Raw genomic sequence first — 24,294 nt, forward strand, 5'->3', positions numbered from 1 at the left:
GATTACTCGTTCCCTACCACAAGGGCTGTGTTTCTGTGCTTCTTGTAACTTGATTCGAAAACAGCCTACTACTCAACTTTGTGTGAAAAGGTGCTCACTTGTATAGATAATGCTGTGGTAGAACCACACTGTATTTATTTTGGCTCACTGGGACCGGCTGAAGCTGCTCTAGATTTGTGCTATGCCCTGGCGCGGCCAAAGTCGTTTTTCCTGCGGACACCGAAACCGCAGGGTGTACATTAACTAGGGAAAAAAGTGGGCGTGGACGAGGCCATAGCCGGGGCCTTTCGGGGCCTCACTTTGTGTCAGGTCCCCTGAAGGGCACGCAGCCCCGGCATGATATGAAAGGGGCATGGGAGAAGGGAGGAACGAATCTCTTTTCTCAAGTCCAGTTGGACGCCACCGAAGCAGCTGTCGCCAAGTTGTCCCTGAACCGAACCAATCGGAAAGGGAGTTACATTTCAGGCGGCTCCGGCAGCCAATCCGAGGCCACGTCTCAGACTCCACTGCCCATCGTGTCCCCACGGACCCGATGCCTGTTCCGCTGTTGCCCGGGGGGCAGCTGCGCACACTCTGAAGCGCCCCCGGCAGCGCCGATTCCGGGAGGTGGGGACTGCCAACCGCGGTGGGGGCGCCCGTTATTGCTCAAGCGCCGGAGGAAGAGCCTTGCCTCGCCCCTGCCCCTTCAGGTCTTCCTGGCCCCCTGGACCCACGAGCGAGCGCCGGGCTGCACGAGTGCCGGGCTGGCACCCTGGGAAGAGGCTGCGGAGGGTGAGTGTGAGCCCCGGGCGCACAGCGTTCTGCAGGGAAACTCCACCCCCGCCAGTCCCCCTGGGGCTTTAGAAGTAGAGAGGGTGAGAAACAACCCCCTGTCGTCGCCCCCCGGCCCGGCCAACACTTCCTGGGGACGCCCGCGAAGGGACCTGGTGCGCACGGACGTAGCCGGCGGAAGCGGGCGGTGCGGGCAGCGGGAAGGCACTTCAGCAGGTGCGGTGGGGTGGGCAGGGCTGTGGTGTGAAGGGTGAGGAGAGGGAAGTTGGCTGAAGGCCAGTGCAGGGGCCAAGGTGGGCGGAGATGAAAACGAGGGGAGACAGCCCCGGGGTGGGGTGTGGGGGGCAGGCGTTTGATGTTAGAGAAATGCCGTCAGAGGCATTGACATGCCTCTGTCTGAATATTATATTCGAGTTTATGGTAATTATATAATCCAACTTAAAAACTAATTTTCTACGCACCCAGATGATACATGTACTTATCTGAGTGCTTTTTGTAGGCCGGGCAATTGTTTGTTAAGCGCTTTACAAACAACGCTTCCTTTCTGGGCACAACCGCCCTGGGAGACGATGGCATTCCCGTCCGCAGAGGAGGGGGGTCGGGCTCCGAGAAGTGACTGTACAGCCAGTGACAGGCGGGTTCACGTTTATACCAGCGCTGACTCCGCAAGGGTTTTGCTGAAATTTTAACGAAAGCACAAGGAGTCTATTAGGGCATATTCTATTATGTAGAAAGTAACATAACTGTAGTGGTTTTTGAAGATACTTGCTAGACAATTTTCTGTGTTCTGGAAAATTGGAGAATGATACAGAATCCTGAAAAAGACTGAGAAAGTCTTTTAGAGAGTATTTTATGTTCTTCCCTTAGAATATTAAGATAATAACTAATAATCATCTAAAGGAAACCACCTATGTTATCTGTGTGCAGAGACTTTAAAGCTGTATATGAGTTTCATTACAAATATTTGTGAAGTGCTTAAGATAAAGCTTTTGTATTGTGGAGCAGATGGCATGCTAATGGTGACAAATGTCTTTCACCACATCCTGTACCAGTTATAGTCTCCCGATGTCACGGTGGCTAGGAATGCCATAAGAGTTGCCTGACACGCATTCCATCCAGGGAAGAAACTTATCCCAGATGATGTAGAGTGTGTGTTGTCCCCTCGATTGAGGAAGACTACCTGCTACTCCTCCTGGTTACTGTTAGGGATATTTGGATGTAGTCTGGGTGAGTCTGCTCTTTTTTCCTTCAGTATTTTTCTTTTTCTTCTTTGAAAAATTATAGAATGTCTCCCAATGTTTTCTAATATAACAGTCAGTGATTTTCATATCTTAAAAACTTCTCAAGAACCCACTGGTGTTTTGTTTATATTTTAACACTCCCTGTTAGAGTGAAAAAGTATGCGGTAGACATAGATACAGGTGGTGCTAATGAAGGATGTTCTGGCCGGAAAAGTTCTGTTAATAGTGTGGAGATTATTACTAGAGTTGTTAACTTGCTGTTACTAGACTCAAACTTGAGGACATGAAATTCGTAAAGGCACAATAAAGCTACTAATTGTTTTCTGAACTTGGCCAACCACTGACCTTCAACTTCATCATATGTAAAAAGAGATTAGACTAAATTATTTCTAGTTATTTTATAGTTTCACAGTAATATCACCTGCCTGTCATAGTACAGACCTTTTTGCAATGTAACAGCTTTGTAATTAGAATGGGTAAAGGGAAACTAAAATTGAGGGTCTGCTCTATAACACTCTATGCATCCCCACTTTACACACAAGGAAACTGAAGCTGGGAGAGGTTAGATCTGCCTAAAATTGCCCATCTGCTGAGCATGAGCTCAAATTCTGGGATCCTTGTGGTTTCAGAGCCTACAATCTTTCCACGTTGTCTGTACTTCTAATACTGAGGATAAGGACTGGGGCACTTGGAGCCTAGCAGTGGATTAAGGGATTACTGAACTCAGGATAAACAGCCCATGCTCCTTGAGCATCCTTTTCACTCATGATTTGGGGAAGAAAGATTTTGACTCATATGTATTTTATGAGAGGGGGGTGGATGCTCGTTTTTGTTGTTTTGCATATGGGAAGTGGTGTAAAATATTTTCACATTAAAATACTCAAGTCTGTATTATGAATTATAAATTCCACATAATTTTTGAGGTAAAATGGGATTTCAGTGGTGTTTCCTGTTTTGTGTCAGAACGTTTTCAGATGCTTTTAAGATTACAATTTCATTTTCTTCTACTCTTTATATATAATTGTTTCATTGAGGTGTAATCCAAACACTATCCAATTTCACTCATTTAAAGTATAAAATATTACAGAACTGTGCAACATCACCACAACCAATTTAAGAATGTTTTAACACCCCAACGGAAACCTTATACCCATTGGCATTTATTCCTTATTTCTCTCCAACCCTTTGCTCAAGGCAACTACTAATGCACTTTACACTTCTATAGTTTTGTCTATTCTAGGCATGTTATCGAAATGATACAATAAGTGATCTTTTGTGACTGCTTTCTTTCACTTAGCAAGGTTTCAAGATTTAGCCAACTGGTAGCATATATTAGTACTTCTTTCCTTTTTATTGCCAAATAATACTCCATTGTGTGATATAGCACAGTTTATTTTTCCATTTATCACTCAGTGGACATTTGAATTGTTTCTCCTCTTTGGCTCTTAGGAATAATGCTGTTGTATTTGTGTACAAGTTTTAGTGTGGACACAATGTTTTAACATCGCTTGGGCATGTGCCTAGTAGTAGAATTACTGGGTCATGTGGTAACTATTTTGAAGGACTGCAAAATGTAAAATGTTTTCTAAGTGGTTGCACCATTTTACATTCTTACTAGCAGTGTACAAAATTTTCTCTGTATTCTTCCCAACACTTGTTATTATCTATCATTATTATTATTGTTAGTCTATTACAGTTGTCTCAATTTTCCCCTTTGCCATCCTCTGCCCAGCACCACCCTTCCACAGTCAATTCCCACACCATTGTCCATGTCCATGGGTCATTCACACATGTTCTTTTTAAAAAAAGTTATTTACTTTTAGAGAGAGGGGGAGGGAGGGAGAAAGAGAGGGAGAGAAACATCAATGTGTGGTTGCCTCTTGCACACCCCCAATTGAGGCCCTGGCCCGCAACCCAGGCATGTACCCTGACTGGGAATCGAACTGGTGACCCTTTGGTTAGCAGGTCGGTGCTCAATCCACTGAGCCAAACCAGCCAGGGCCATACATGTTCTTTGATCCCTTCCCCTTCTTTCCAACATTATTCTCCTCCCTGACTCCCCTCTTGCAGCTGTCAGTCTGTTCCATGTTTCCATGTCTCTCATTCTGTTTGGCTCATTAGTTCGTTTTGTTCATTACATTCCTCTTATAGGTGAGATCATGTGGTATTTGTCTTTCAGTGACTGGCTTATTTCATTCAGCATAATAGTCTCCAGGTCCATACACACTGTCACAAAAGGTTACACAATGTCTTCTTAGATACAGCACCAAAAACATGAGCTACAAAAAAACAATAAGTAAATTTAATTTCATTGAAATTACTTTTGTGTTTCAGAAGATACCATGAAGAAAAAAGACAATCCACAGAATGGAAGAAAATATTTGCAAATTATATAACTGATAAAGATTTTGTATGTAGACTATATAAAAAACTGTAACAACTCAATAATAAAAAGTCAAATAAGCCAATTAAAAAATGAGGAAAGAATTCTAAGAAACACTTCTCCAAAGATATACAGATGGCAAATAAGCACATGAAAAGATGTTCAACATCATTAGTCATCTGGGAAATGCAAATCAAAACCACAATGAAATACCACTTCACACTCACTATGATGGATAGATACAGCTGTTTTAGGTCACCTGCATGTGGGATGGGCCTGGATAATGGAGGGGTTTGAATGCTAGACTGAAGTGTTGGGATGTTTTGTATAGCAGGGGACACTTAGAACATTTTTTTAATGTTCATGAACATAAATATGCCCTAAAAGATTAAGTTGGGAGCAGATGTTGGGTGAGAAAGGGGAAGGTGATTGAGGTAGGAAGGTCAGTTAAGAGACAGAAGTGTTCCAGACAGGAAATACTGAGGACGTTAAGAAGTAGGGCAGCAGTGGGGACTGAAAAGAATGGGTAGCTGTTAAAAGTGCAGGTTCCTGGCCTCAACTCTAGACTGCCTGAATCAGAATTTTCTAGTTGTGGAGGCTGAACAGCTGCACTTTTAACAAGGTCTGCTCAGTAATTTGTGTGTCTGCTATATTGTAATACAGTGATTTTCAACCGGTGTGCCACAAGGATTTTTAAAATATGCAATATCTGACTATTTAGTCAGGGGCACTGACCTCTTTTCCCTAAAATTGTCTAATAAAAATGACAACAGCCAACACAATAACAGCTGTTCAGTGTGAATGAATAAAAATTATACCGATTTTTCTGTCATTTGGGGAAAAAATATACTTTCTGGTGTGCTGCACAATTTTAATTATTAGTATATGTGCCATGAGATAAAGAAGGTTGTAAATCGCTGCTGTAATAGATGATATGAAAACAGAGTTGACTAGGCTGGCAACTCAGGACATCTCTGTGTGCCTGAGAGAATGGTGAGCTGTTTTAAGGTGTTGGGGAACTCAGGAAAGGGGGAAGATTTAGAGGTGCGGAGAATATATTCAGTCTGACATACATCAGATTTGACTTGAAAGCAGAATTGTTTGTGCCGTAGGATTGGTTGGGCATACTCAGGGCACACTCAGAGAGAAACCAGGGAATCCGCTCAAGCTGAGCCTTCACGGAGACCTGTGTGCCCTCCACACAAGTTCTGAAAGCACTGGAACCTAGGGCAGCAGCCTGCCTGGTATTGTTGTCTGGTCCCAGTTGTGTAATAACTGTCTGAGAAAAGAGGTGAGTTGTGCGCAACAGTAGGTGAGGGGACACCAAATCCTGAATCAAAAGGGAAGTACTGCTATCTAGAGTCTTGATAGCTGAAATTGCTGAGATGTGTGAAACTGCTAGGATGCCTGTGCAAAGTATGTCTCTTGTACTTAGAATTGTTACTCTTTTCTTTGGAGAGCCATTTTTTGTTATTCTGTACTGGTTTTGGTTTCTTGGATGGCACCGGCAACACACGATCCCTGCACCAGGCTCAGAAGGCAGTCCATCTCGGGTTAAAATGCTAGAGATTTTCCAGACCCAAAGATCTTCACGAACACAATTCTGTGCCTTGGATCTTCAAAATCTCTTAAGTCCCTGGTTTTTAGAGGGTCACAGCTTCAATCAGTAAGTATTTGAATGACTACATACGCAGATCATCTAGGTAGTACGTTTGAAAAAAAAAGTCTCTGCCTTCAAGTAATTACAGTGTAGTTGGGAGGAGAAAACAACAGGCAATAAATGACTTGGGAACCTAATCATCCTGCTAGTTAGCTCACTGCTGTGTATGCCTGGCACCTCCCGGTGCGTATCCCCATGGCCATGCCCTGGGCCTTCTTACTCTGACATAATGAATGCATTCACCTCTCTCTGACCACAACCCCACACCAGCTCTTTGACTTCATCAGGACCTCTAGTCTAAAAACCTCTCTACTTGCAACTATATTAATTTCAGTTTAGATGCTGCCACTCAAATGCCATTCTTTAGATTAATATTGACTCTAGCTTCCTTCATCATACTTCAGTTTCTGGCAGAATCTCAATCCCCAGGTATGTTCAGCCACTTGTTTTGTTCATGCCAGAGGCAGGGGATTGATTGCTAGGGAAAACCAGTCAACGGTGTCACTAAGAATTGATGGCACCCGCTGTCAACATTCACACAAATGCTACTGATTCCTTGTACTCTCTTCCGTTCTCTGCATTGGCCATTTCTCTGTGTTCCTCAAACTTCAGACCCTTTTACCACCCTACTCCCTCTCCGTGAGTGACTCTACCTCTTTTCACTCAGAGAGACTGCAGCTCCCTTCACCCCCAGCTCTCCAACCTGTTAGCTCACTATTCCTTTGCTCCTTCTTTCTTGCTTTGGTGGAAGAGGTACCCTGTCCATCTACAGTGAAGCATTCTGCCTGAATCACATGTCCCTTTATTTTAGAGCCCAAAGAAGATAGAGTCTGAAGGCAGAAAGCTCTTTGTAATTTGTGGATTGTAAGGAAAAAAAAAAAATGAATGAAAAATCAGGGAGAGCTCTGGGCCTGAGGTATAAGGTAGAACAGTTACGTCTTTGACAGTAAAAAGAATGTCTAAGAGGGATGTGGTGATGAAATTCATTTCAATACCTGTTGGATTTCTTCAGAAGTTACTGTGGCATCCAAGTCCTTAGACTTTGTCTGTCTGTCAGCCTCATGTGAATGTTGGGTAGGTGCAGATTGAGGTGGGACCATTCTCTCATATAATATTTATTTCTTACCCTCCTTTTGTATGCCAGTGTTTTCCAGCAGGAACTGATGGTGAGCCAATGCAGTAGAATTTCTACCCCCTATTCTAGTCATTAAACTAGAAAAATATTCTTCCTCTCTGGAGCCTCTGAGAGCTCGGCATTATTTCCATTTTGTGAAAAAGGATACTTTTTGTTTCTTTATCTGTTTTATTAAGCTTTCAGGATAATTTCTAAATTTCTAATTTCAGACAAGCAAGATAGCCAAACACAAGTGTTATATGCAGTATAAGAATGGCCCATTTCCCCTTTAGAGCTGAGAGGCTGAGGCAGGAAACTGGACACGTAAAGGCAATTTTTAGCTTTTCCAATTTTAGTTTTATTCACTTGTCTTTCCGTAACTGATGTTATTTAAGTTTTAAGCTGATAGAGGTAAAGCTGGCATAGAAAAAGTTTATAAATGTTGTTTCTCTTCTCCTGATGGTTAAACTTTTGAAACCAAATCCAAGTCAAATAAAATTATTACTTATGCATTGTGTTTTTATGTTTTAGGAACCCTGATTGCTCTCCTTCAACGCATTCAATATGAAGTTATTAGTAATACTTTTATTTTCTGGACTTATAACTGCTTGTAGAGGTAACTCTTCCTATAGTTTTCCACCAAAGTTACTACTGGTGTCTTTTGATGGCTTCAGAGCTGACTATCTACAGAACTATGAATTCCCTCATCTTCAGAATTTTATCAAAGAAGGTGTCTTGGTAGAGCATGTTAAAAATGTTTTCATCACAAAAACATTTCCAAACCACTACAGTATTGTGACAGGCTTGTATGAAGAAAGCCACGGCATTGTAGCTAATACTATGTATGATGTAACCACAAAGAAAAATTTTTCTGACTTCAATGACAGGGATCCTTTCTGGTGGAATGAGGCAGTACCTATTTGGGTGACCAATGAGCTTCAGGAAAACAGATCAAGTGCTGCTGCTATGTGGCCTGGTACTGATATACCCATTCATAATATCACACCTTCCTATTTTATGAACTATAGCTCCTCAGTGTCATTTGAGGAGAGACTAAATAATATTACCATGTGGCTGAGCAATTCAAACCCACCAGTTACTTTTGCAGCACTCTATTGGGAAGAACCAGATGCAAGTGGACATAAATATGGACCTGAAGATAAAGGAAACATGAGCAGAGTGTTGAAACAAATAGATGACCTTATTGGTGACTTAGTCTACAAACTCAAGATGGTAGGATTGTGGGAAAATCTTAATGTGATCATTACAAGTGATCATGGGATGAGCCAGTGTTCTAAGGACAGACTGATAAACTTGGATCTCTGCATTGATCATTCGGACTACACTCTTATAGATTTGACCCCAGTTGCTGCGATACTTCCCAAAAGTAAGTAAGTAAACTTCTAGCCAAAGGATATTTGAATGGGGCAATGGAGTAAGGAGCGAGGTTTTGTAAAAGAATGAAGCTGGGGCTTTTGCAGTTCAGGACCATACATTCTTTCAGGTACTCAGAGTAGGATTATATATTTCCCCTCTACTTTACAATTTTTTAAGCAATTAGCTGACGGTTTAGGTTCAGAATGATTATTTCTTTGCTTTTTGAGATATTTTATAACTATTCACACAAGCAAAAAGGAATTTTTACCTTTAAAAACATCTTGAATTTTTGTGTGAGATACACCTTTTGTTTGTGGATCTTAGAATTAGTGATTAGTAGTAATATGTGATTAGTTAATATTTACTTAGGAAGCTAGATGTGAAAGTTTTCCTCTTTATATAAAAGTCCACCAGGAATAATAACAAAATGAAAAAGAGCTATGTGAATGCTCTGAAAAAAATGTGTGTGCGTGAACACATGTGTGCTTGCCAGTGCTGTCATATGATTATTAGTGCCCCGTTTTATAAGAATTAAAAGTGATTCAATAGATGATATTGTTCAGTTTTTTTTCCAGTTATTCTAGGTAAAAGTATCTTTTCCTTATTAGTCAAACCTGACTTCTTTCCTTTACTATTTCCTGTTTCTTCAGATAAAACAGAGGTTTATAACAAACTAAAAAACTGTAGCTCTCACATGAATGTTTATTTCAAAGAAGACATTCCTGCCAGATTTCATTACCAACACAATGATCGAATTCAGCCTGTTATTTTGGTTGCTGATGAAGGCTGGACAATTGTGCTAAATAAATCATCACCAAAGCGTAAGTATTAATTTAAGGATAAGTCAGACATCCTAGGGATAAGTCAGACATTGACATTGTTCTGTTAACAAATTACTTTGATTTAGAGATGTTGACACAGTATAATTAGTTCAGTTTTCTACTAGATAATTGTAAGGTCATTGTTCAATTCTCAGGTTTTTATTTGATAGCAAATCACAGTAATCACAATTTCACCCTTACATTAAAAGGTTGAGTGACTGTAAGAGTAAAGGTGTAGTTTTACTTTCTTACCAAAATTGCAGTTACTCTCAGTAACTTTCAAGGTACGCTTCTCTTGATGCGTAGACAATGAAAGAGAAGTAAGGAAACAAAGAAATAAAAGGGAAGTAGAGAAACAAAGTAAACAGGGAGAGATTAGCTAGTTCAAATTTCTCTTTATTTATTTTTTTATGTTTAAAACAATTTGTCCAAGTAATCCTAAGTCTTTCCCCAGTGGTAAAACCATTTCCCTGAATACAGCTGTTTAGAACATTGGGTAAAAATGAGAAAGTAAGCAAACAAAAAACTTCTGGTAAACAAAATAGATGTATCAAAATCTATCCTAAAACTGAAGAGAGATATAGTTCTCTATAGGGGAGAGTTATAGTTCTCTGAAACAAGGTTATTTAATGTTACGTTCAATTTGAATACTTTTTTTTTTTTTAACCTAATCTTGTAGCCAATGGCAGGGATCAGAAAACTTTCTGTAAAAGGCCAGATAGTAAATACATATTTTAGGCTTTGTAGGCCAACTGATCTCTTTCTCAACTACTCAGCTATGCCTTTATAGTGGGAAGGCAGCCATAGACAATATGTGTAAATAAATTGACATGAGGTGTTCCAATGAAATTTTGTTTGTAAAAGCAGGTGGAGGGCTAAATTTGACTGGGAGCAATAGTCTGCAGATCCCTGATCTATAGTAATTCAGAAGCATCAGGCAAGAATAAGACTAAAGCTTAATGGAATTACATATTATTTATATTTATGTCAAATACCCATTGTTGAAAACTTGGAAAATACAGAAAAGTTTAGAAAAGAGAACAAAAATTATCCATAATCTCTCATTATAGAGGTAGACAAATGTTAATTGTGGGAGTTTTTCCTCCTTCTAATCTTTTTTTCTATTATCATACATATACTTGAATATTTTTTACATTATTGAAGTCATAATATCTATATATGTAGAGTTATATTCTTTTTATTATATTGGTCATATGCACTTTTATTCTGAGATATTTTAAATATACGATTAAAGAATAATAAAACAAACACTTGCATACTCATCACTCAGTCCCTGCACTTCATATGAAAGTGGGAGCTTATTAAATGCAAGTGGTGTAAGTAAAAGGCAATATTTGTTAAAACAGAGCTAAAATTTTAGAATCTGGTATTGGAATTCTATCAGGGACCATCACATTTGGGTTGGAGTCATCTGTGCAGACTTCACATTCAATGGTACAAGAATCCCATCTGTGACATTTGGAATTACTGTACCCTCCAGGTGTTGAGGTGTTTCACTAACTGTTCAGTAAACCAGTAGTATATTTTATTTCTTATCGCAGGAGCAGTTGACATAGGTAAGCCTGCAGATTTACTTCTTCACCATTCACTGGTTTTAATTCACTCCTACTCTCCCCAGTTATTCAGGACTTTTGGTTGGAACACTCTTCTTATCACCGGTGCTGTTTGCAGTGGGCTTTTGCAAACAGTGCTGGAGACTAACCAGTGAAATAGGTGGGGCTAAGGCTGAAAAATAAGTACTTAAGAATAAGAAGTAGTTTTAAAGCCTGAGGCCATGACCGATTTGGGAAAGGGGTATTGAATAAAAAAAGGGAGCATGGCTAAGTTGAAAAAAATAGAAAATTTTATTTTTGGCCCCTGTCTGGTCCAACTAACCAGAATTCGAATGACTGGGAATTACACTGGCCAAACGAGTATATTTACACTTAAAGCAAGTTATTTTGTAATAGAAAGATTGACCTTATTTACTAACGTCATTTTGTTCTTTTTCAGTGGGTAACCATGGTTATGATAACTCTTTGCCTAGTATGCATCCCTTTCTGGCTGCCCACGGTCCTGCATTTCACAAAGGCTACAAATACAGCACAATTGACAGTGTGGATATTTACCCAATGATGTGCCATATCCTGGGATTAAAACCACATCCTAATAATGGAACCTTTGGTCATACTAAGTGTTTGTTAGTTGACCAGTGGTGCATTAAACTCCCAGAAGCCATTGGAATTGTTATTGGTGCACTCTTGGTCTTAAGTACTCTAACGTGCCTCTTCATAATCATGCAGAATAGACTATCTGTACGGCAACCATTTTCCCGACTTCAGCTACAAGAAGATGATGATCCTTTAATTGAGTAACATGTGCTGGGGATGATACAAAGTGTCTTTGCTTAGTCACAAAACCAAGGGTACACCCAGGTATTAAAACTATGAAAAAGTATACTTTGAAAGACAAAGAATTTATACCAACCACGCTAAAGTTATTGTGTTTTGTTTTTCTTTGTGTTTTCTTTTGGTGCATCAGCTAATACCAAAAAAAGAAAAGGGAAAAAAGAAAATCCTGACCACAGCAAAAAATTACTAGTAAATCATTAGTTAACACTATTTCCCTAACTAGAAATATTTTTTTTAAGAAAAAATACTGCCTCTGCCTTTTTTTCTTTTTGCAATGAAAATTTGACACATCTTTAGATGAAAATATAACAAAATTTAGTAGGCATGCTTTTCTAATAAATTTTTATATATGTAAATGAAACAATGGGTCTTCATGTAATTAGAGGAAAAGTTTCCTATATTTTTATATTTACCTTTAATAGAGTTTGTATTCCAAGTAAACTCTTGAGTTAGGAAATTCTCTATGATGCTTAATAAAATCAGTTAACTAGTCAGAAAAGATCAAGCATATGAAGATATTATTTTAAAAGAAGTTATTTTAAAAAACTAACAAAGACAGTGTGGTGCAAAGCCTCTGTCTTCACCATTGTGTCTTTGTTAAGACCCTTAAACTGTTGAAATCTCAAAGGTTTTACCTTTTGAAGGTTATTGCTAATAAGAAATTAAGAAAATAGAGAAAAGTCCATTTCTCTCTCTGTGCTTAATATCTTCGTGTAAGTTATTTGTGTGTGTGTGTTATTTGTGTTGGTGTGTATGGGTGTGCAGACTATATGTGACTTTTAGAAGATCAGAGATGGACTTGACTATGGGTAGGCTTCCACATTCCCATAGAACACCGTTCTCAGGAAAGGTTGTATTTGTAGCTCATACTTGTTTACCTTCTAACTCACAAGTTAAAATCATAATTTTTACAACTCACTCGTTTTTGTTACCATTTTTAACTTTCTCACGTTGATTATTATAATCAGAGGTATCCAAGTACTACAGAAAAATTTATGACCTGATTACAAATCTCATTTTGATTGGGTCAGAATAAGGAAGAGAGATTTTTATGTTAACTTTTGGAAGTTTTATGCCTTACTGACTAGACAACAGAATATTTATACTTAAAATGGAGTTTAGTATCTTTTGCTCTTTTACATTGTTCTTATGTTAAGTGGCAGAATAAACTTTCAATACTGCCTAACATTTCCTAGTTTAAGTACTAAAGTGGTACCTTTTAATAATCAAAATTAATATGAAGAAACTGAATTGTGGCAGACTAGATTGTACCTATTAGAGGAAAAATTGGGTGAAAGAACCATTCATTTGGACATGAGGCAAGCTATTGATATTAATAATGTGATCTTTAAAGTTTTGACAATATAAAATAAACTGGGCAACTGTTCTGCAGACACAAAAATAATCTATAGTAAATATGCAACCCAGTTAAATGTTGAATATCCGTGATGATTAAGAACAATGGTGCTAATCATCAAGTGTATACTTTACCCTATTTGGTCTCTGCTAATTTTTTGATTCGGGTATTTATTGCCTATTATATTTGGGATGCTGGAGAAGCATTTCTACATCCTGCATAAGTAGTTCATGCTGTTACTGGTCATAAATTAACTGTATTAAGAACAGTATAATAAGTAAATGAAATAAAACCAATAGGACTAACTTTGCTTTTTGACACATTTTATTTCTGATGGTTTTTTTCCCCTCACATAAAAGTTATCCTGAAGCTTAATAGTTGATCTGAATGAAATAATAGAATATTTTCTTTCCTACTTCAATTTCCATTAAAAAACAACAACAAAGAACAGAACAGTCACACTTGAAGCCATGGACATTTTAAAAAATAGTAGCAGGTTATTTTACATTATTTGAATGGAGTTTGGTCCTTGGAGTTGTGTGAGTTTTATGGTGACTGCATTAGCTTGATGGGTGGTTACGAGCTTCAGAGATCTATGCATGGCATCCAGCCTGTGAGTAGAGTTTTTATAGGATGGAGTAGGTAGGGGTGCCCTGTGTCTTAACCTTTGAACAAAAGACCCTTACCTATTTGTCTTGCCTTTCATTCTCAAAATATCAACTTTAATTAAAATTGTAAATATATGTATATATATACACATATATATATATTCATAGGACAAGAACAGAATTTATTTAATCAGAGATGTTTATATATTATATTGAACTTTGTGTTAATTCATTTGTATCTATAAGGCATTATCACTGTTCAAGCCAGTGATCTTCTAATGCATTGAGAAAATCTTTTAGTAAAGCTAGCCTTTTACATTAAGATTTTGGTGTATTTTGTTAAATAATTGACAAATCTGCTGTGTTTCCTGGGTGGTAGAAAGTATTTGGCTGTTTATGACATTTAACTGCTTATGACAACAATACGCAAAGGTAATAAGAAAACTTCTTATGTGATTTTTACTAATTCAGTGAGTGAATTCAGAATAAGTACATTTACTTACAAAACAAGGGCTGTTCTCCTGCTGTCATTAATGTGCAAGTTCTTTTGGTAATTATTTCAATGCTTTGTACTATAGGCTTTGTGTTATTGTTCCATTAAGTTTGGTCTTAAAATTTACAGATACATTTTTGAAATATTAAAGGATTAAAGATGTCTTTGCATTGTTGTTGTGTTTCTCCCTCTCTAGCCCGTATCTGTTAAGCTTTAAGGGTGATTGCATTTACTTTTATTTGGAGGGTTATACTTCATTGTGAATACCTAAAGCTACAAATGAAGGACAAGGACGAGATGGAAAGAGTCTATTTATTGTCAATTCTTAAAATAGCGTGTGAATAAAATGACATGAGTGTGCTTTAAAAAATTAGTATGCAGTGCTTTAAAGTTAAACATTTTGATTGTGGTGTTTGATTATATTGTCATGTTATCATGACTTTTATGATTTTAAAACATCTGAATAAAAGTTGTCAAAACATTTTACTGTATTACTAAATATAGAATGCAACATCATTGATGATTTTTTAAATTTGTCAGCTTGCATAATATACATACTGTGACTGATTTTGACGTGATTTAGTAATTCTACAAAAGTCCACATAAGCAGTCATTACAGGCTTTTTTTTTTAACCAGAATTAACTGTATAGCATTTAAAACAGTGTATAAATATACAATATGGCATAAGGGCATTACTGGAAAGAAAGCCAGTGTAAAATTTTCAGAGCTTTCAGAACTATAATTTACTGGATTACAGTAGAAAGGAAGAAGTTTGAAAAAACTGATTAGAAAACACTAGGTTTAAGGGGGGATTATAGTATTTAAACTTTGTTTTGCACATAACCATAGGTATTTAATGTCTGAACGAGTGTCAATTCAACAGTTTCCTCTGGTAGAGCAGTGATTAATTCATTTCCTACTTTTACATTCAGTAAACACTGCTAGGAACTGTGGGAAAACAATAAAAGGCATTTCCTTTACTCTGGAAGAGTTCAGTAGCATTTCAAAAGTGGTAAAACGAACAAATGACTGATGTCCACTCATGGTTAATTCTTGTGGTAGAGTCCTCAGATCCAGAAGCATTTTCCAGGCCCTGAAATTTGGATGCCGGTTTCACCTCTTTCCCCCACCCCCAGCCTTCTTGGTGCCTGTACCTATGTATCATTCTAGTCCTACATACACACAAATTGCTTCAGAGAATATGTGAGAATCCAGATGAGCCTGTTGGATCTTGGAGTCCTGTCACGCACAAACACACTGATGGTAACATAGGATGTGTGTGTGGGCAGTGATCAGTCTTGAAACTTCTACAAGGTCCTGTGACTCATGTCTCACAGCCAAAATTACCTGGCAAAGGCAGCCTTGCCCCAAAAGCAAACCTTCTACCTTCCCACATATCTTCTACCTCCTTGACCTCTGAAGTCTGATTTCAACTGTCAATAGATTGAATCTAGTGGCTCATTCACTGACAGCTCTACATTGATGGTTTACAGATACGTGTCTCCTGTTCACCCTCCCAATCAACATTCCCTTCATATCTACCATGCTTAACTTCACATTTATAGCCAGAGATGGTGGAAAGGATCAATAGACATTAACCCCAAAATAATTCTAGACAACGCCACAATGCAAATACACATTTTTGTAAAAGAGTCCATATAGGTCAGAGGCAGACACTGTAGTTTTGATTTATTTATTGTTTGAATTGCCCACTGAGGAGAGTGAATTGTTTTTTTCTTTTTAACGATTTTATTTAAAACATCGATGTGAGTGAGAAACATCGATCAGTTGCCTCTCACACATGCCCCATCTGGGGACCGAGCCTGCACCTCAGGCACATGCCCTGACCGGCATCGAACCAGTGACTTTCTTTGCAGTATGATGTCTGACTGAGACCCACACCAGTCAGGGCAGAGAGTGAATGTTTTTCTACACAAAATTTCAGTGAAGGCGTGTGTGTGTGTGTAGAAAGACATGCAGGAATTATGTTTCCAGTAAAATGGTAGAGTATGCCATTCAAACCAATCCTCTTGCTGAGGTCCAGAAATCTGGATGAAATATAAAATATCTCTTCTATGGCAATGAGGAATTACCAAGAAAGTGAAGCATCAAGAGCCAAGATTCAGAAGAGGGAAGAAATCTGTAAAAGTAAGGTCCTAATGGAATCCGAATTCTAGAAGTCGTAGCTGAGGGGCTGAAAAGCTAGTAAAAAAAGAGATTGGGGGAAGCCAAAGGAGAGAAAACAATGTAAAAAAGACAGAAGCAAAACACACGCCAATCATTAAGAGCTTACTTTATACGATTTGGCACAAATAACTAGAAAATGCAGATTAAATGGATAATTTCCTAGGGAAAAATACATTTAACAAAATTGATTTTAGTAGAGACAGAAAACTAAAACCAATTTCTGTATTAAAAATTGTACAAAAAGTATTAGGCCCAAATGACACTAATAATAATCCTTTTTTAGTGCCTCTTGATCAGAATTGATTATAAAACTAGGGTTTTAGTAAAATAAATACACAAGTTCTGGGGTAAATATAACATTGATCTCTAATCTGATACAAATAGCACCAAAAAAAAAAACAAAACAAAACAAAAAAACTATAGACCAATTTCAAATGGGAAAAATGGAAAATCAAATCCAGCTGTATCGATAGCTCAATGTAAACAGACGAGCATTCCAATTAAATGGCAGACATTGATGGGATAAAAAAGCAAGATCCAATTATATATAGTCTACAAGAGATACACTTTAAATATAAAATTGTGATTTGAAAGCAAAAGGATAGAAAGTGATATAGCATGCAAACTGTCAGAAAGCTGGAGTACCTATAGAAATATCAGATAAAGTAGTCTTCAAGAATTTCCAGATATAGAGAGGGACATTTCACAATGACAAAAGGACTAATGTATTAGAAAGACAATTATAAATGTTCACACCTAAAAAAAAGAGCTTAAAAGTTCATGAATCAAAAAAGTGATGGAACTAAAGAAAAATAATCCATAAACATAATTGAAGAATTTAGCTCCTTTCATAAGTAACTGATATAATTAGACCAAGAAAAAAATCAGTAAGTATGTAGAAGATGTGAATGATGGTATCAACCCCATTGATTTCAATGACATTTAGAGAAGATACAGCCCCAAACTGTAGAAGGCATATTCTTTTCAAGTGCACATGGAAGATAGATTATATGTATGACCACAAAACAAATTTCAGGAAAGTAATCTCAAAAAGTGCAATCTTACAAAGTATGTTTTCTGACCACAATAAAATTAAATTAGATTCCATGACAATAATATTATGAAAAACCTTAAATATTTGGAAGTTAAACAAAACACTTCTAATAAGAAACCATAGCACAAATGAGTGAATGTACTGAACTGAATGCAAATGAATTTATAACATGCCAAATTCTGTAGTCCACAACTAAAGCCATACTTAGAGGTAAGTGCATAGCCTTGAATGCCTGTCTTTGAGCAGCAGAAAGTTTCACAATCAATGATTATTTAAGCGTCCTCTTTAGGGAACTTGTAAAAAGGTGGAGAAAATCCAAAGTGAATAGAAGGTGGAAAATAGTAAAAATGAAATTAGAATTAATGAAACAGAAAAGAAAATAAAGCCAAAATTTGTTTTTTAAATTATTAGTAAAATTGACAAGACCCTAACAAAATTGATGAAGAAGAAAAAAGGAGCTAGCACAAATCAGCAATACTAGTAATAAAAGAGGGGCCATCACTATAGACGTGTATGTATCGAAAAGATGTTAAGGGAATATTATGCCAATAAATTTAACAGTTTGAATAAAATGGCAATTTTTTTGAAAAATATAACATCAAAATTGATACAAAATAAAAAGGATAATTTTATAGTCATATCTATCACAAAAATTAATTTGTTATCAAAAATATCCCCTTTAAGAAAACTTCAAGTCCAGGTGGTTTTACTGATTTGTTCTATCACTCTTGGAAGAAATGATTTTCACAAATTTTTACAGGAAGCAGAAGAAAAAAAAAATCCTAACTGACTTATGAGGCCAGTATAACATGCTACCAGGCTCAGACAAAGAAATAAAAGAAAATCCTAAGCCAACCCCTATGAGTAAAAACTCCTTAACAAAATATTATCTAATTGAACTCAGCAGTATTTCAAAAGGATAATACACACGAACAAGTGAAATTTATCCCAGGAGCACAACATTACTTTGACATTTGAAAATCAATCAATGTTATTCATATTAATAAGGAAAAGAAAATAAGAAAAACATGATAATAAATGTAGAAAAATTATTTGGCCAAGTTTACCACCTATTTATTATTCAAAACAAAACAACTCACCAAATTTGGATTCGAAGGGGATGTAAAGCTGATAATTAACACACACACACATACATATATATGAATATGTAAATAAAAATATGTATACATAATATACTATCACATATATCACAGCTCTACAGCTAACATCATACTGAATTATAATATTTAAGTGTCGTAAACCTACAACAAATGAACTGAATGATGAAATATTAAATATTTTTTCTGCTAAAAGCAGGAACAAGGCAAGGATGTCCACTCCAATCACCTCTACTTAACATTATATTTGAAGTCCTAGTAAGTGCAGTAACACAAGAAAAAAAATATATAAGAACTGCAAAATACTAAAGCTGTCTTTTCTACAGGTGACATGATTACATATATAGAAAATCAAAGGAATAAGATAAAATAGAAGTGAGCTAACAAAATTCCTGAATCAATAAATATGTAAAAATAAAGTATATTCCTATATATCAGCAGAAAACAGAAGATGAAATTTTAAAACTCATATTATATTCATATCAACAAGCATGAAATCTCTAGGAAGAAATCCAACAAAACATGCAGAATTTTTGCACAGGAAATTATAACAGTGAGAATTAAGAAAGACCAAAATAACAGAAGGCTATATCACGTTTGTAGGCTGGAAGATATAATATTCTAAAGGTGGCAATTCTTCTCAAATGTATCATCCCATCTAAGCAATTCAGTAGGGTTCTAATTTTTATGGAATTGTATAAGCTGAAACAAAATTTTGTAGAAATATAAAGGGTCAAAACAATCTTGAGTAAAAATAAAATGATAGGACTTACTCTATCTGATACCAAGAATTATATCATAAAGTTATAATTAGAACAGTATGGTGTTGATACAAGGAGAGACAAATAGATGAACAGGATTGATTACCTTTGTTAAACTGAAGAATCATATGTGAGTGTACTGGACACAACCCACCCTTGACTCCAGTTTCATCCTGGTTTAGACCAACTTGCCACAGATGTAACCTAACAATGCTTAGTCACCTTCTTCCTGGCCCAGACACTATGGCATTGGGTGCCGATGAGATCCCATTTGGCACTTGTATGATACATGAACTACGAAGGAGTGATTAGAGTTAATATCCATGCGCCACTCAACCAGTGGGGTTGGAGGCTGCTGGGACAATGCTTTGCTTCCTCTTCCATTCCTGAGGCAGTTAGTTCTGAGACACATTTCATAAGGTTCCTCAGAAAGACCTGTGGGAATTGGGACTCTGAATAGTGGTCAGTCCTCTCACTTAGGCTTGTATAAGCTTTCTCTACATCTTTCCTTCACTCCCTGTCCCTTGCTTTCATTTCTTGGGATGACTTTACAGATAATTTGCCTACATAATAGGTCTTTGTCTCAGATACAGCTTTTGGGATAACCCAGGTTAAACAGTGGATTCATATACTATATCCAATAAAAAATATATGTGTATACGCACCAAAATACACATAAAATAATGCTCATAGCAGCATACTCATAGTAACATCAACTTGGAAATGATCCAAATACCCAAAACAATACATAAATTGTGGTATATTCATAATTTCATGAAGCAATGAAAATACACCACTGGATGAATCTCACATAATCCTGAGAGAACAAAGCCAAATGTAAATGAATACATATTTTATAATCCCATTTAGATAAAATTTTAAAATAGGGGAAAGTATCCTATTGTATTTCTAGTCAGGATATCATTACCTTTAGGCAGGAATTTGGAGAAGTGCTGGTAGTTTTCCAGTTTCTATTTTCTTTCTAAAGTGAAGTTACATGAATTTGTACACTTATTGATAATGGGGCATATTTACAATTTGTACACTTTTGGAGAATGTTTTACTTCAATAAAAGGTTAAATAATAGTACATATTTAATTTTTTAAAACTGATTATGCTATTACAGTTGTCCCAACTTTTTGCCCTTTGTCTCCCTCCACCCAGCACCCCAGACTCCCTCAGGCAATGCCCCCTTACTTAGTTCATGTCCACAGGACATGCATATAAGTTCTTCAGTAACTCCATTTCCTATACTTGTTCTTAACATCCCCCTGCCTATTATGTGTCTACCATTTGTATTTCTTAACCCCTGCATGCTTTCTCCCATTCTCCCCCTTCCCCTTTCCCACTGGCCCCCATCCCACTGTTCTCCATATCTGCTATTCTCTTTCTGTTCTTCTTGTTTGCTTGGTTTGTTTTTTTAGATCCAATTGTTAATAGTTATGTGTTTATTATCACTTTAGTGTTCATAATTTTGATCTTCGCCTTTTCCTTAAATGAGTCTCTTCAGCATTTCATATAATAATGATTCAGTGATGATGAACTCCTTTAGTTTGGGAAGCACTTTATCTGTCTTCCCATTCTAAATTATAGCTTTGCTGGATAGAGTAATCTAGGTTGTAGGTCCTTGTTTTTCATCACTTTGAATACTTCTTGCCAGTCCCTTCTTTCCTGAAAAGTTTCTTTTGAGAAATCAGCTGACAGTCTTATGGGAACTACTTTGTAGGTAATTATCTGCTTTTCTCTTGCTGCTTTAAACGTCTCTCTTTATCTCTAACTTTTGGCATTTTAATTATGATGTGTCTTGGTGTGGTCCTTTTTGCATCCATCTTGTTTGGCATTCACTGTGCTTCCTGGACTTGTCTGTCTGTTTCCTTCGCCGAATTAGGGAAATTTTCTTTTATTATTTTTTCAAATAGGTTTCCAATTTCTTGCACTTTCTATTCTCTCTGGCACGAGAATGATCCAAATGTTCGAATGAGGTGGGCTGCCTCCAACGTCCCAGCTCAGTGGAGACTCCCTGTCCAGAAGAGGCTTCAGGATCACAGATGAGAGAGAACAAAATTACCTGGGCACTGTCTTTTGTCTGGAAGGAGGAGAGGGCGGCAAATCTCTCTAGTGGAGAAGAGTGCCAAATGTCCCCTTCTAGTCCTTTATTGAGGAGGGGATTTGGGAGATACAAGGTCAAGATTCATAAATCATCAATTAGCTCCAGGCGTTTGGGTTACAGTTGACAGTTACTGATTTGATAATAGATATCAATGCAAAGAACATGGTGACCATTCTGTGTCAGGGTCTGTTAAACATCCCAGCACAATACTGACATCAAGTGCAAGACTTCATACATTTTTTTACTACACACTATTTATAGTTAGCTAAGAGATAAGAAAAGCAGAGCAAGCTTTAAAACATAATATGCATTTTTTAAATCCAATTCCCATGGGAATCCTTTGAATGGCCTTCAAGTCATGCTTGCCTCTGGCCTTCCCAGTTTTCCAGTTGAGTCTTCACAGGCCTAGGGGCCTGGCTTGTGGCTTTGGCTACAGTTCTCGAAACCAGACAGAGCAGTCCCCTACATTGAAACGCTTGAAGTTATCCCAAAGTCTTCTTAAATTATCCTCGGTTTTTAAAAATCTATTTTCTTCTTGTTGTACTGATTGGATGTCTTTTTCTTCCTTATGTTCCAAATCATTGATTTGATTCTTGGCTTCATCCACTCCACTGTTAATTCCCTGTAAATTGTTCTTTATTTCAATTATTACATCCTTCATTTCTGCCTGGGTCTCTTATGCTGTTGAAGTAGTCACTGAGTTCCTTGATCATTCTTATAACAAGTGTTTTGAACTCTGCATCTAATAGATTGCTTATCTCCATTTTGTTTAGTTCATTTTCTGGAGCTTTGTTCTGTTCTGGGCTATATATCTTAGTCTTCTCAATTTGGCAGCCTTCCTGTGTTTGTTTCTATGTATTAGGTAGCGCTGCTTTGACTCTGTGTCTTGGTAGCATGGCCTAATGTAGAAGGTATTCTGTAGGGTCCAGTGGTACAGCCTCCCTCATTTCTCAAGCTGTGTGCTCGAGGTGCTCCCTCCATGTGGGCTGAGCACACCCTCCTCTTGTATATGAGTCTTGATTGTTGTCAGCAGGTCAATGGGAGGGACTTACACAGTCCAGACAGCTGGCAGGACTGGCTCTGACCCCTAATCAACAACCACCTCCCTCTGTGGCTTGTAGGGGTTGTTGTGTGGTGTTCCAATGAGGTCTATAACTCTCCACTGGTTGTTTGCCCAGGTAGTGCAGGCCAAGATCAGTCACCAACTGTGTTCTGTCTGGGGCCCTTTGGCATAAGCTATAAAAAGATCTGCAGATGGTTGTTGCTAGTGCGGGACCCACTTAGTTAGAGGTATGGCATGTTGGGCTCAGCTGTTGCTTGTTTGAATGGACTTAAGAAGATTTGAAGCCTGTACTGACCCAGTCCTTCAAATGGAAAAGCCTCTGTTACCAGCTTGGATGGGCCCATAAGTTGGATGGGGCAGACATATAGATAATTGTCCAGGTGGGGCATACTGTGTGAACAAGGTTGTTGGAGATTCAGATATGCTGCTGCCATACTATGGCTCTGTGTGTGGGAGGGTTCAGAAAAGGAACAATGTCCCCCAGCTCCCATGCTGACACTAGACACTTCAGTTCCTCCCCACATGCCACTGGTGCCCTTCAATGTGCTACTACAGTCCTAGAGCCTAGAGCAAGTGAGCCTGGGTAAGTCCATGTGCAGTGCAAGGCCCTGTAAGAGGAGAAGCCTGAAAATCCCAGTTTCTTCCACTAACCCAAGCCCCGCTGGTTTTTATGGCCAGAAGTTATGGGAACTCACCTTCCTGACTCTGGAACCCTGGGCTGGGTGGTCTGGTGCGGGGCTTGGATTCCTCCCTCCCAAGATGCCCCTCTGTTTTATATCCACCAGACATGGGTTTGGGACCAGCCAGTTCCACACCTGTATGTCTCCACCTCCTACCCTTCCTACCCACCTGGATGAATGTGGTTTCTTTAATACCTTAGTTGTTGGACTTCCATACAGCTGAAGATTCTGAGTGATATTTGTTCTGTAGATTAGCTGTAATTTTGATGTGGTTGTTCAAGGAGGTGAGCCGTGTTTACCTACACCTCCATCTTGGCTTGAAGTCCTCAGTAACAGTACATTGCTCAAAGAAACAGAAAAAGAACTTAAGACAAATAAAAACTCTGAATGTGTAAAAAAAAAAATAAAATGGCTAAAACTTGGAAGATGAAAGATCTCAAATGGTGTAACAAAAAGAAAAGTTGGAAAATATTAAGAGATAAACAATCAACCAATTCAAAGGTTCAACATCTACCTATTATGAGTGCCAAAAAGGGTAAACAGAAGATGAATTAAAGGAAACATAAACTAAAATAAATGAGAATTTGCTAGAATAACAAAGAGATATAAGCCTTTAAAATGAACAGGACTGCATCTGGTCAAGATGGAGGTGTAGGTAGACATGCTTTGCCTCCTCACAAAGGAATTACAACCAGATATCAAAAACAAATAACAGCCAGAATCATAAAAAATTGAGCTCTATGGAAGCCCAACAACAAAGGATTCAAAGAAGCCACATTCATATAGACAGGTAGGAGGGATGGACTCATGGAGCTGGGGCAGAGAGGCAGTGTGGCTCAGGCAAACGGTGGCACTGGCAGAATGGGTGGGTAAAAATCAGGAGGGATACCCTGGGAGCGAGTGATCCCAGCTCCAGGCCAGACTGCACAGCCCAAGGTTCCAGCACCAGAGATAAATCCCCATTACCTCTGGCTGTAAAAACCAGTGAGGGTTGGGGCAGAGGAAGAAATTGCCAGACTTTCACCACTTAAAAGGCCTCATGGTCTTAGAACACATGCACACTGCCGGGCAGCAACTGAAAGGG

General features: G+C 37.9%; 1 protein-coding gene across 2 annotated transcripts; it reads left to right on the top strand.

The window, feature by feature from the left end:
- The first annotated feature begins 517 nt into the window (after nt 1–517).
- Nucleotides 518–12,013, top strand: ENPP4 (ectonucleotide pyrophosphatase/phosphodiesterase 4). 2 transcript variants are annotated; one of them, XM_090282527.1, is made up of 5 exons: nt 518–771; nt 1,824–1,998; nt 7,701–8,556; nt 9,197–9,367; nt 11,381–12,013. In XM_090282527.1, the coding sequence occupies exons 3-5, from the start codon at nt 7,734–7,736 to the stop codon at nt 11,740–11,742; spliced, it is 1,356 nt and encodes a 451-aa protein (XP_090138653.1). In that variant the 5' UTR covers nt 518–771; nt 1,824–1,998; nt 7,701–7,733; the 3' UTR covers nt 11,743–12,013. The 2 variants fall into 2 exon arrangements, with proteins under 2 accessions (XP_090138653.1, XP_090138652.1); XM_090282526.1 differs by lacking the exon at nt 1,824–1,998.
- Nucleotides 12,014–24,294: the final 12,281 nt, after the last annotated feature.

Source organism: Furipterus horrens, unplaced genomic scaffold, assembly GCF_987537825.1.
Source record: "Furipterus horrens unplaced genomic scaffold, mFurHor1.1.pri manual_scaffold_6, whole genome shotgun sequence".
Classification (NCBI taxonomy): domain Eukaryota; kingdom Metazoa; phylum Chordata; class Mammalia; order Chiroptera; family Furipteridae; genus Furipterus; species Furipterus horrens.

Coding starts and splice junctions, on each gene's coding strand:
- ENPP4 (XM_090282527.1), top strand. CDS start 7,734: ATGAAGTTATTAGTAATACTTTTATTTTCTGGACTTATAACTGCTTGT. Junction 8,557..9,196: donor TGCTGCGATACTTCCCAAAA/GTAAGTAAGTAA, acceptor CTGTTTCTTCAG/ATAAAACAGAGGTTTATAAC. Junction 9,368..11,380: donor AAATAAATCATCACCAAAGC/GTAAGTATTAAT, acceptor GTTCTTTTTCAG/TGGGTAACCATGGTTATGAT.